The sequence below is a fragment of the Ceratotherium simum genome, chromosome 22 (assembly GCF_057802395.1).
Source record: "Ceratotherium simum simum isolate JZ-2026a chromosome 22, ASM5780239v1, whole genome shotgun sequence".
Classification (NCBI taxonomy): Eukaryota; Metazoa; Chordata; class Mammalia; order Perissodactyla; family Rhinocerotidae; genus Ceratotherium; species Ceratotherium simum.
The window spans coordinates 21,883,717-21,896,316 of record NC_141921.1 but is presented as its reverse complement, the minus strand read 5'-3'; the positions used below and the strand labels follow the sequence as shown (position 1 = coordinate 21,896,316).

Below are 12,600 nucleotides of genomic sequence, written 5' to 3'. Positions count from 1 at the left end.
GACATAGAGATGCAGACCGGAAGGGATGAGGGCTCCTTGAGGGCAGGGCCTCAGTGTCAGTCGTCTTGAGACGCTCAGCTGAGCACAGGCGCTGGATAAGGAATGTTAACTGCGTGCTGCGTGAATAAGGAACTGTGAGAGGCCTGCAGGGCCGCACGACAAGGCCGACGCAGACTGCAGGAGCTTGTTCCAGCGACAGGATGCTCAGCAATGTCATCACTCACCCCAGACCTGGGTGGGGTGGAAGAACCCATCCAGGGCCCCAGCAAGGTCCAAGGGCGTCTGGCTCCGAGGCAGGGCGGCTGCGTGTTGGTGCCCCTTTGGCAGAGGGATCTCTTTATTCTGCTGATCTCAGGCCACAGCTAATTATCCAAATGGGTTTAAATGGCCCTAAATATTCTCAGAGTTTGGACAGGACCCATCTGGAGCCGGCAGGTAGGCTGGCCCGGCTGACAGTAAGTGGGCAGACTTCAGTGAGGATGCTGCAGAATATAAAGTGGCAACTCCTGTTGTGGCGTGAGGCCTGAGACATGCATGCAGAAGCGTGGGCTAGGAGCTGGGGGCCATCATCGTAACAACAGCTAATACTTCTATAGCCCCTTCACATCCGGGCACTGCTCTCAGCATTTTATCTAATTGACTCATTTAGCCCTCGCATCAATCCCGGGAGGTAGAAGCCATATCGTGCCCATTTTGCAGAGGGAGAAACTGAGGCAGGGAGTTTAAATGAGTTACCCAAGGTCTCACGGCCAGTAAGCAGAAGGCTTTGTGTTCGCACTGGCAGGTTCTAGAGTCCCTACCCTTAGTCACAACACAATGTCACTTCTCAAAGTGGGCAGGCCACCAAGACATCTCTGTGCTCTTGCCTGGGGCCACACCTACAGCCTTCAGAAGCAGGTCCAGCCTGGATCTCCTCTAGCTCCAGCAACTGTCCCCACCAGGCTGACCTTGTGCCAAGGGAGACCACCCCGCCGCCGACCCTGATCCATGCCGGGACCCAAGGTACGTTACCAGAGTGGTGAAGATGAAGTGGTAGTACTCGGTCATCATGCCCATGGCCATGGCCTGCGGGAAAGCAGAGCATCAGCAACCTGCAGGGAATACCAGAGAAGCCCCTCCCCCTCGCCGCCCCAGGGGTGAGGACTGGGGGTCAGGGCAGACTGGCAGTGGGCAGTGGAGGCTGGCTGCCTGGAGTGGGATGTTCTCTGAGACCACCTTCAAGCAGTGACAATGACTGGCTGGCAGCCAGCAGGGGATCTCACACAGGAGTGTGCAACAGTCACCTGGGACAGATTAAAATGCAGAACCTTGGACCACACTCGTCAGAGAGTCCAAATTCCGCAGGGCTGGGCGGTCCTGGCTGTCTGCCTTTTTAGTAAGCATCTCTGGTCTTGCCATGCTTAGAGAAATGCCGACGGACTCAGCCCAAGACTCCTTCTCAAGTGCCCTGGACTCCACTCAGCCGAGCTCACCGTCCTGGCTCCAGAGAGGGGTGTGCAGGAGCCCGGCCCCCGCCAGCCCAGCAGGAGAGGAGGAGGGTCTGTCCTCGGTCTCAGCCTCCCCTGGAAGGGCTGAGACATCCCTGTTCCCCAGGTCCTGGCTGACCACAAAGCAGGCCACGTGGCTGCGGTGGAATTATTACACACCATCGTGAAGTCTACGTAATATATACTTTATGTATTTTATGAGAAGCCTATAATCTATAATACTAATGACTTATAATGCATTTTCCACAGAGGTCTTCAGAAGGCTGGGCCCACAAAGTGCTCCGAGGGAAAAACGTCACTGGGTCAAGTATACTTTGAAAATGCTGCACATTCTCTCCCCCTCTTGGAGATTCACAACCCGCATCAGTGAGTTCAAGGCTCCAAGGAGGCCTCAGTAAGCAGACATGTTTACCTTTGTTTGGTTCAGTGTTTTGCTGAGCACAGAATCTTCATTTTTAATTCTAGAAGTTTTCAAGTCAGACAGACCTGGGAGTAAATTCCGACTTCCTGGCTGGACGACCTCAGGCCCATTACTTTCCCCTTGAGCCTCAGTTTGCTCACCTGTAAACTGGGCGTGATAATTGTCTCCACCTCCCAGGGTGGCGGTAAATGAGGAGCTACGTGTGCCTGGCACAGAGGAACTCCTCAGTAAACCAAAGGTGCAGTTGTCACTATTATTCTATTACACACGTGGGGGAGAGAAGGGACACACTGGGCAGGGTCAGATGGGAAAGTGAGGGTTAAGGGATTTCTGGGAAGTGTGTGTCTCTTCGACAGCGACTTTAAAGACACCCCACACGCGGTGCCGACTGTGTGCCAGGCACCGGGATAAAGTCTTTCCTCGCCTCATCTCGCTGAATCCTCCATAACTGTATGAGATGGGGACCATTCACTCCGTCTACAGAGGAGGGAGATGACTCTGGGGCCACTTGCTCTAGGGCGCAGGACACACAAGGACAGAGCAGGATTCAAACCCTCAAACGAGCTTTTCAACCACTGTGTGAGGGAGCCTGGTACGCGGCTTCTGGGAAGACAGGCTGTCAGTCGGCTTGGGCACTCCGGGCAGGACCCAACTGCAGGGAGGGACTAGAGCCCCCCAAGGCCTTGAAAACACCCCTGGCCCCTGCTCAGCACCTCACCCCTGCACTCCCTGTGTCCTCTCCCTGCCACCTGCATCTCACAGGGTCACGTGTCAAAGTCCCACAGACTGCCTCCTCCAATCACGAGGGACGCCTTCTGGGACCACAGAACTGCCTTTCACACAAAGCGCTGGCTCGAAGCAGAGCGGTTCTGGTTTCAGCTGCAGCCCCCTCGGAGCTGGTTGTGGGTGATTCCTCTGTTTATTTCTTAGGTGGCTGGCACAGCTTGCTCCTGATCCCAGCATGCCACGCTGGGCTTTGTTTGGGAACAGGGGTCCCTCTAGGACTGAGAGCTCTTCTCCTCCCCCATCATCGCCGCAGAGCTGAGCAGATGGTGCGAGGAACCTCGATAAACCTCCCAGGATAGGAGAGTAACACCAAGTGCCGCGGGCTCCAGGGAATGAGTCACTGGAAGAGGCAGTGAGGCACTCTGGGGGCTGTTCCCGGGACTCCTGGGGCTCTCTGTGCTTCCTGAAGTGTTCTGTCCTGTGTGGCTTCAGGCCCCTTTCAGCAGCGCCTGCCTCCCACCTGCACAGAGGTGGTATGGAAACTGACATTTACTCAGCCCCCCTCTGTGAGCTAGGCCTGGCTGTGGCAGCTCATCCATCTCATTCCAACCTTGAGCCAACTCGGAGTGTGTCCATTTAGCTGCTGGTGAAACTGAGGCTCAGAAAGGCAAAGTGACCTACCACTCAAGTTCATACAGCCAGAAAGAGGCAGATTAGGGATCAAACTTAGATCTGGCCGACATCACGCCTGCATTTGGGAAAGGGGAGGTGAGAGAAGCGGCAGGCAGACCCCAGCCATCCCTCCCACGGGCCAGTGCTCACGCACCTGCTTGAGGATCTGGGCAGCCATGGTGTGGCTGCAGTCGAAGATAATGCGGAATTCCCGGCCTCGCTTCATCTCCTTGAGCAGGGGGCGAGAGTCGTCAGAGTCGAGGGGGAGCTGGCGGATCTTCAGGCGGATGTTGTATCTCGACGGGGCCATGATGAGCTCCTGCAGTCGGATGAGCCCTGAGAGGCCCCGGGCACAAAAGACACACGTGTGCACACATGCATACACAGCTGCAGGCACCCACAGACTCGTAGGCGTACATGTGCCTGTGGCCACAGGTCTGCAGACACACACGAGCATGGACACGTGGCCCACGGAGATATGTGCACGTGCGTGGACGTGTCCAGACAAGGCGCCAGCACACTGAGGCACAGACGTGCACACAGCTGCAGACGCCTGCACATGCACATAGATGTGTGTGCACATACAAACACGTTTACATGCATGTTGATAAAGAGAGGACATATACGTGGTCTTATAAGCACATGCGTACACATGTAGATAAAGGCATGTGCACAGATACAGGTACACACAAGTGGATTCAAAAGTGGGCACAGACAGGATATTCCCATTGACCACACCCACCCGCTCCTCTCTAACCCAGAATGGGTGTGGAAGCTTATAGAGCCTGCACCAGAGGCCACCCCTCTTCAACCCCCGCCCCCTCCAACACTGTGAGGCGTGGGACATAATCTTCCTAAACATCCCTAGCAACCTGCTTCCAGGATGCCGGCACAAGTGGTGGCTCCAGGCTCAAGTGTACCAAATGCTGAACTGGGTAAGGCCAGGTAGTATTCGTGCCCAGCACCCCCGCACACACCAGGGCAGGCTGCCTCAGTAAGCCTTACCCATTCTTCCAGGCTCAATGCAATCACCTCCTCCATGAAGCCTACCCCTACTGCTGTCCCGACAAGATCTCCTCCCCAGAACCCGGCCTCCAGCTCGGTGGCTTCCTTCCTCAGCACTAGCCTCCTCTGGCTTCTTCTCACTGCCCTCATCCTGCCGCAAGCTTCTTCACATCAGGGGCTGGGTCCCCCCAGCCCCTAGCACAGGGCCTGGCACTTAGGTGGTGCTCAACACAAATTTCCATAATTGGATTGAATTACTGTATTTTTTTTCCCACACTGAAAGCTCCATCCTCCACCTTGGCATTTTGCAAAACCACTTAATCTAGAGACTTCCAAGGAAAACTGAATGTCACTTCCTGGAGACAAATGGCTTGCTTAGGTCTAATTAAGTTTATTTCCGTCCCTATTTCAAGGTCCATTCTTGCTGACTCCTCTCTGCTTAGCCTGGGAGCAAGCCTGCTGGCTACTCTTTATGCCCCCATCCCCCTGCAGGGAGGGGCCGAGCCAGCACGGGGCCAGGGTCCCAAGCAGGCCATCCCCTCCCACCTGCCAGGCTCCCTGCTCACACTCAGGGCTCAGTGTCCTGGCTGAGGCTGCACTGTCCACTCAGCCATGCTCCACTCGCCCACTAACAGCACTCTTGTTTTCCTTTGGGGAACCACTCTTTCCCCTTTCTCAGTCCACATGACTCAGGAGGGATCCATCCCCGGCTCCAGAGGCATAGCATGTGGCCCCAGCCTGGCCAATCAGCTCACACATCCCTCTAGACATAGGTATGGGCTTTAGAGATGGATATGTGACACCAGCTGGTCCCATCAGAGTGACTTCCAGAAATTGTGCTCGAGCAACTGGTAAGAGATACCCCCTTTTCCATTTAACTCCAAATAGGGAGGAAGTAAGCCTGGGGGTCACCACATAGAATCTGAGAAGGATTCCAACAGGGCAGAAGTCAGAGAGGACAAATAGAGAGAGAATAAGTCCTGATGGCACCTATTTGAGCCTCTGGATCAAGTGGTGCCTGAAGCTAAAATACTCCTGAACTTTCCAGTAAAGTCAGCCAACCACATCCCCTCCCCTGCTCGTTTTTTTTGCTTAAACTAGTTTTCACTGGATGAAAGTTTGCAATCATCTGTTACAGTGTCTCTTCTCTGGACAGAGTCCCCCCACACAGACAGCCCACTTTAGAAGCCTTCCAACAGAGAGTCTCGGTGCCCGAGCCATTTCTGGTACACACGCCGGGGTCTGTTCAGCCTCTCATTCCTGTTCCTGAGGGCTGGATGTCAGGCAAGCGATCTGATTGGTGTCCTTCACTGCACTCTGCTGGAGAGGACAGAGAGGTATCCCTGTGACCTAAGCCTCCCACAGAGCTCCCAGACAAGCTCTGCCATCGCTGGGGCATCAGGAACCCCCAGCTCCTGGAAGGTCTCAGGCCCAGCTGCATGGGCTGGGACAGGGCTCTGGAGTCCTGGAGTGGTCCAGATCAACAAGGGCCTCAGTGCTTGCTAATACCAGACCTGATGGGGAGCAGGAAGTGGATGTCAGCTGACCTTAGCACTGGAGAGAGGGGCGACAAGCTCCCCCCAAAGACACACCCGGCCTTAGCCTCCCCCCGACACACAAACTAATCCCAGGAATTCTGAGTGTGGCTGAATGATGCTGCCCGCTCACACCTGTGACCCTGCGAGACCCCCAAGTACACACTTTGCTCCCCTTCTCTCAGTTTTCAGACTCTTGCATGGCATCAGCAGACACGCGGGCTTTGGGGGTCCAGGACATGAGGACAGGGAGAGCATGGATGCTGGAGCAGAGGCCACCAGAGTCTTGTCGTCAGCCAAGTGCACTGCCCCGTGTAATCCATAGTGACCCACATTCTCCAGCAGCAAATGTCAGGCCTCCTTCCCATCAGTGTATTCCCAAAGGAGACCAGTGGCTCGTCTCAGCCCACCCAGCAGAGGACCCGGCTCTTTGTTTGCCTGAGATGAGCCTTCCTTCCTGGCTGCTTCCCCAATCAATCTCTCTCAAAATATCTGCAGTGAATCAGGGTTGTTAGAACCACGCTTTTCACTTACAAAGCACTTCTGCATTCATTACACTATTTAACCATCTCCCTGTCCTAGAAGGCATGCAGAAGGGGGCCTTCTGCTCTGCTGTTACAGAGAAAGAAACTGAGGCCATAGAGGTTAAGAGACTCTCCCAAGGGTTTACAGCATGCTAGCAATGGGGTCAAAATTCGAGACCCAATCTTTTGGCTCCTCAGCTGGGGCCTTCTCTCCACCCAGCTTTTTCTAAGCCCCTTCCTTTCACTCTTGACATGAGTTTGTCTTTGTGTGCAGATTAGGGCACGTGGCAAAGCTCAAAGGGCAAACACTGTTGGTTGCTGTAATAATCAATCTTGATGCTTTGTAACTGATGACTTGGCATCCTGAAATCACGGGCCCAGTGAATGGTCAAGGTTGTTTACATCACTATCAACTCTGCGTTTTCATGGGCACACAAAAATCATATTATAAATCTTCCAACCACAAACCCCAACATCTGTGTTTTGCTTCCTGCCTGATGGGGATGTCCCCACCTAACAACTTCTGCCACCGTAGTAATAACGGATCTTGCCCATTCTTTCCCCTCGCTCCTGCCTCCTGCCCAGCCCTGGTGCTTCTCCAGGTGGCCCTGCGTGCCACGGTGTGCCCCCTCCTGCTTCTGGGGCACTGTCAGTAACAACTCTCCTTTCAACGGCATTGATCTCTCCGTGTTGTCACTCAGTCATACCTATGCATTAAACCCCAGGTACATTTCATAACAGTTCCCCCTGTGGTAGATTGCAGTGCTGACCCCAATTCTTCATGCCTCCCTATATCCACACCCTTTGCCATGTAACTTTGCGGTGCCCTCCAATCATGGGCGGGTGGCCTGCCCCACCCATGACACTGGGCTCAACCAAGTGGTTTGCTTTGGCCAATGGGATATTAGCAGGCACGACACAAGCAGACACTTGAAATGGAATTGCACACTGGGTTTGTTCTTTTGCACTCTGCCACTGTCATGACAACATGCCTGGGCTAACTGCTGGAGGATGAGAGACATGTGGAGGAGAGCCCATTACCCCTGTCATCTCAGCCAAGGCCAGTCTAGATCAACCAACAGTCAGCCAGCCCCCAGGCAGGTGAGTGATCCAGCTGAGACCAGAACAACCGCCTAGGCAAGGTGAGTCAACCACTGACCCTGCAGACTTGTGAGCTAAATAAATGCTTCTTATATTAAGCCACTAAGTTTTTGGGTTGGTTTATTATACAGAATTACTGTAGAAATAGATAACGAATGTACCCTCCTTCTAGCACACTAAGAGAACCATGATTTTGTTTGGGTGGCAATGTGCCAGTCCCAAGAGATGACTCATGATTGGTAAGAACCGACCAGTGGCCATCCCATTCCTATTTGACTGTGCTTAGGGCAGTAGGGACAGACTCAGTGAGCTGTACAGAGTGGTTTTCTGGAAGGTTCTGAGACAGGTTTTCTTCCCTGATAAGAGACATGAGTCACATCAAGAAAAACCTCTTTGGCTCCTACCTCTTTTCTTCCTACTCCTTGGGGTGTCATCATGTGAGGATGTGATGCTCAGAGCTGCAGCAACTCTGTGGTGACTATGAGGGGGAAAGTCGAGAGAACTGCAGTGATACTGACCCAGCACCCTGACTCTGTTGAGCTGCTAAACCAGCCCTGGAAAGGCCCATCTCCAGGCTTCTTGGCCGTGAGATAACAAGTGGCTATTGCTTGAGTCAATTTGAGCTGGGTTGTTTGTTACTTGCAGCCAAAACATCCTAATGGGCACCTCTCCAAAGCAAATACAGCCAAAGCCTGCTCTACAGTGCTTCCCACTCCATGGGTTTGATGACCCACAAGTTGTCCTGTCCCCTGGAAATATCTTGATTCTGGGAGCACATCTCTTACTACCCACTATTCATCATCAAAGTTATATTATGGTTTGACTGAATCCACCCTGAATCCCTGGTACCAAGTGTCTTCTTGACCAAACCAGCCTCATCATTGACTCCCCTATGTTTTCAAATGTTTGTTGAACTGAACTGAATTGAAGTGAAACAAATCAAAAATCAAGTTGAATTAAACTATAATTAAATACTGCAGGAAAGAGTGTGTTAGACCTTGGTAAAGGTGAAGAAATGAAGATGCTATCTCATCTTCTTTTGAGAAGTTAATGGTATTGTAGGGGAGCGGGTGCCCACCCAGAGGTCACTGGTCATTCCAGGCCCTCAGAACTAAGACTCAAGTGACACGTACATCAGCCAGAGCTAAAGGCCCGGGGGTAGAGGAAGCTCCCGACCTTAGCGTCAGCTCTGCTCAGCCTCACTGGTATGGCATCCATCTTCATGCCACAGCATCTTTTCCTCTGCAAACCCTCTCCCTCCACCCCATCCAGCCTGGAGGGCCCAGGACTGCTGGGCAGTGGTTTACGCCAGTGTCTGATCTGACCACTCTGTGCCCATGACACTCCAGCTACATATTTTCGACATCGCCCTGCTCACACCAATTCTTCTCTTCCACCCTGGCTCCAAGTTTCCTTCCAAGTAGCCCCTCACATTCAGGCCTCCTCTGCTCCTGCCTCGACTGATACGGCCTCCTCTGCTTCAGTTGTCTTGCTCCAGGCTCTCCCCTAGTCCCCCCTGTGCATCGCTCTCAGAGCCACCTTCTAGAGCTCTGCTCTCATTATCCTCCTTTGCTCAACAACACTCAGCGGTCCTTGGCTGCTTACAAGATAAAGTCTGAACTCTGAAGCTGGAGAGCAGAGACCTTGCACAGCCTGACACACTCTGTCTATCCGACCTTTCCTTCCACCCTCCAGACTCGAATCCTCTCCCCCAGCCAGGCTGTCCTCGATATAACTGCCACACACAGTCCCACCTCCTCGCTTTTGCTCGTGCTGTCCCCTCCTCCGGGAACGCCCTCACGACTCCTCTCCCCGTCCACGCACCCTCCAGGCCCCGCTCACGTCTCTCCTCCTCCGCTAGGTCAGCCCAGACGAACCGGGGCCACGCAGCTTCCTCTCTCCAGGTGCCTTTAGCTCTGACTGTATGTACATGTCACCTGTTTCTCAGTTCTGAGGGCCTGGAATGACCAGTGACCTCTGGGTGGGCACCCACTCCCTTGCAATATGATTAACTTCTCAAAGGAAGACGGGATCACCACATCCTGATTTCTTCTTCCTCACCAGTGCCCAACACACTCCCTCCTGCAAAATTTAATTATAGTTTATTTCAACTTGATTTTCAATTTGATTCAATTCAATTCAGTTCAACAAACATCTAAAACATCTACATTGTCCCGGATCCTGTGCCAAACCCTGGAGGCACAGAAGGCTCATGGTCTGGAAGCAGAAACAGGCTCAAAGATAGACAATCATTCATAGCGCTATGTTAAGACAGATAAATCTGCACGGCTGCAGGAACACCGGAGGTGATTTGGAGCTGGGCAGGCGTGCTCCTTAATGGCAGAGACCTCGTGCTGGGGACACTGAGCAGGGCTGGGGGTCCCTGCCCTCCAGGATCTTCTGTCTGATGCTTTGGGTGTAGCAGGAACTCAATGGATGCTTGTAGAATTCTGAGTGAAATAAACAACTTTATGACTGTCTTTTTGAGAGATTCTCTCCCCACCATTCCCACTTCCCGTTAGAAGGTAATCAAGAGCTGACATCGAATCACAGGCCGCTGAGAGCTGGAGGGCTCTTTCCAGGCTGGACACTATAGCTCTTGACTCGACATGTGGGCAGAGCAGGGCCAGATGGGTTAAGTGACTTGCCAAGGTCACTCTCTCTTAAGAGGCCAGGCTAAGAAACGTCTTGAGACTTGAGTCTTTGGAAAGAGAGAGGAGGAGAGGAAACAGCTCTGCGCTACCCAGCTAGTAAGTGTCAGAGCCGGCACACATGTACCAGCCTGTCTGAGTCCGAAGCCTGTGCTTGTAGCCGGCACGGAGCTGATGTGTTTGCTGCAGATGGGAACGTGCGAGTGTAGGCATTCGGGCAGGTAGGGGCTTGGCTCTGCAGGTGCTCAGGTGGGTCCAGAGTGCAGATTTGAGTACGCTGCTGCGGTGGAGGTGGGAGTGTGGGGAAGGCGTGAGGCAGGTGTGAAGCAGGCTGGGGCTGAGTGAGGTGTGGGCGTGGCTGGGGTAGCTGAGTTGGAAGAACAGACGAGAGCCCAATCCTGGGGCTCTGCCTCCCTCACCCCCTGCCCTCGGCCCCGCCAGGCCTGGCTACCCACCTGTACTGTCGTCATAGACCACGGTGGCCGACCGCCACTTGAGGTACTGGACCAGGTCGAGGATGGCATGGCTGAGAGAGGCGTAGTCGGGGTAGAGGTTCACGTAGAAGGTGTCTTTGTTGTCCAGCGGGTGGTGCTTCCAGCGGAGCTGGATGTGGGGCACCTCCAGGGCATTGCAGATGGACTGGACCGCGTTGGTGCAGGAGCCTTGTGACGGCCCGAAGATCGCCACCACGCCCAGCGCCAGCTGGTCACAGGCTGCAACGAAGGGAGGGAGGGAAGGACGGTGCAGGAGTCAGTGCTGGGCCTTATCAGGCAGTGGGGGCTGTGGGCATGGAGGGGCAGGGATTTTGATGATTCCATAAACACGTGGGAGAAACAGCAACTGGAACCCTCTGAGTGCGGACGACTGACCATCTCTCTGAATCTCAGTTTCCTCATCTGGAAACGGGGGTTGTAATAGCCCCGCCTCGTGGGATCATAGGAAGGTCGAATGAGATAATGCGTGTAAGACCCTCAGCTCAGTGTTCGTGAGTGATGTCATCACCGTGATTAGCATCACCAGCTCTGCACCCGGCCCTGCTCTGGGGGGAAATGCAGAAACAAACAGGAACGAAACACCTACCCGCTGATGACTCCTAACCTCCAGCCCTGACCTGTTTCCTAAAATCCAACTTGCACATCTCACCTCTCACTCAGCATCACCATTTGGATGTCTAAGACGCATCGCAGACCTAACATGTCCAAAATGTAACCCCCTCTTCCCCCCAGCCTCCCCCATCTCAGTAAACGGCGGCTCCACGGTCCCAGTGCCTCATGCCCCAAACCCTGGTTTTGTCTTGACTCCTCTCTTTCTCTCATACCCCACATCCCGATCCATCAGCGACTCCTGCTGTTTCCCCTTTGAAATACATCAGAATCTGACCACTTCTCACCACACCCACCCTGGTCCAAGCTACCATCGTCTTTCACTTGGATTATTGCAGAAGGCTCCTCATTGGTTCCAGCTTGCTCAGTATCCTGTCTACCATCTATTCTGTACTCGGCAGCTGGAGTGAGCCTTTCACAATCTAAGGGGGATTACATCACTCCAAGGGCTCCTGTTTCACTCAGTGTAAAAGCCAAAGTCCTTACAGTGACCAACGAGGCCCTACTTGGTGCAGCTCCTCCCCACCTGTCCCCATCCCTAACCCCATCACCATCACAACTGTTCTGACTTCATCTCCCATCCTTCTCTCCCTTCCTCACAGCACTGAAGCCCCACTGGCTTCCATGATGTTCCTCAAACTCACTAAGCACACTCCTGCCACAGGGCCTTTGCACTTGCTGTCCCCTCTGGCTGGAATGCTCTTCCCTCAGTATCCACATGACTCCCTCCCTCCCTTCCTTCAGGTCTCTGTATCTGTGTCTTATTAGAGTCATCACTGCCCAACCTATAATAGCAATCCCCGTCCAGCCACACTCCCTAAACCCCACACCCTGCTTTGTTTGTTTATTAAACGACCACCCACCGGAAGTCCTGTCCATTCATTGACTTTCTCCTCCCATTAGAATGTAAGCTCTGAGGAGGCAAGGGCTGGATCTATGTTGTTTACCGCTGTATCCACAGTGCTTAAAACTGCGGTGAGCCGTTGCTTTATCAACATTTGCTGCGTGAATGAATGCTGAATCCCCGCCTTCGAACAGTTCATATTCTCGGGGGAGGCCTAAGGGCTTGGGCAGGTCAGACAGCAGATGCTTCTGCAAGGTCAAACATCAGCGGGCACAGCAGAGCATTAAATGAGCAGACCCAGGGCAGCTGGGGCTCAAAGCAGGGCGCGGAGGCTCAGGCAGGGACTGTGCCTAAAAGAGCGAGAAAGAGGGACTCTTGGGGGCGTTCCGGGGGAGGGCTCCCAGGGAGCCACTGCCCTTTCTTCTGGCAACTGTCTCTAATTTGTCTTTGGGCTCCACTGCCTTTTCCACTCCCAACTCATGAGGGGGAGGGCGAGTGATCAGACCCTAGGCCCACTGCTCACTGACCTCC

At 53.7% G+C, this 12,600-nt stretch overlaps 1 protein-coding gene across 1 annotated transcript in view; it reads right to left on the bottom strand.

Moving 5' to 3' along the window:
* GRIK3 (glutamate ionotropic receptor kainate type subunit 3) overlaps positions 1-12,600 on the bottom strand; it is a 218,980-nt gene that overhangs the window by 66,533 nt on the left and 139,847 nt on the right. Inside the window, exons 3-5 of the mRNA XM_087446265.1 lie at positions 10,578-10,835; positions 3,461-3,642; positions 1,012-1,065 (exon numbers count right to left, since the gene is read on the bottom strand). Coding sequence (XP_087302391.1) covers positions 1,012-1,065; positions 3,461-3,642; positions 10,578-10,835 — 494 coding nt within the window. The remainder of the gene's footprint in view (positions 1-1,011; positions 1,066-3,460; positions 3,643-10,577; positions 10,836-12,600) is intronic.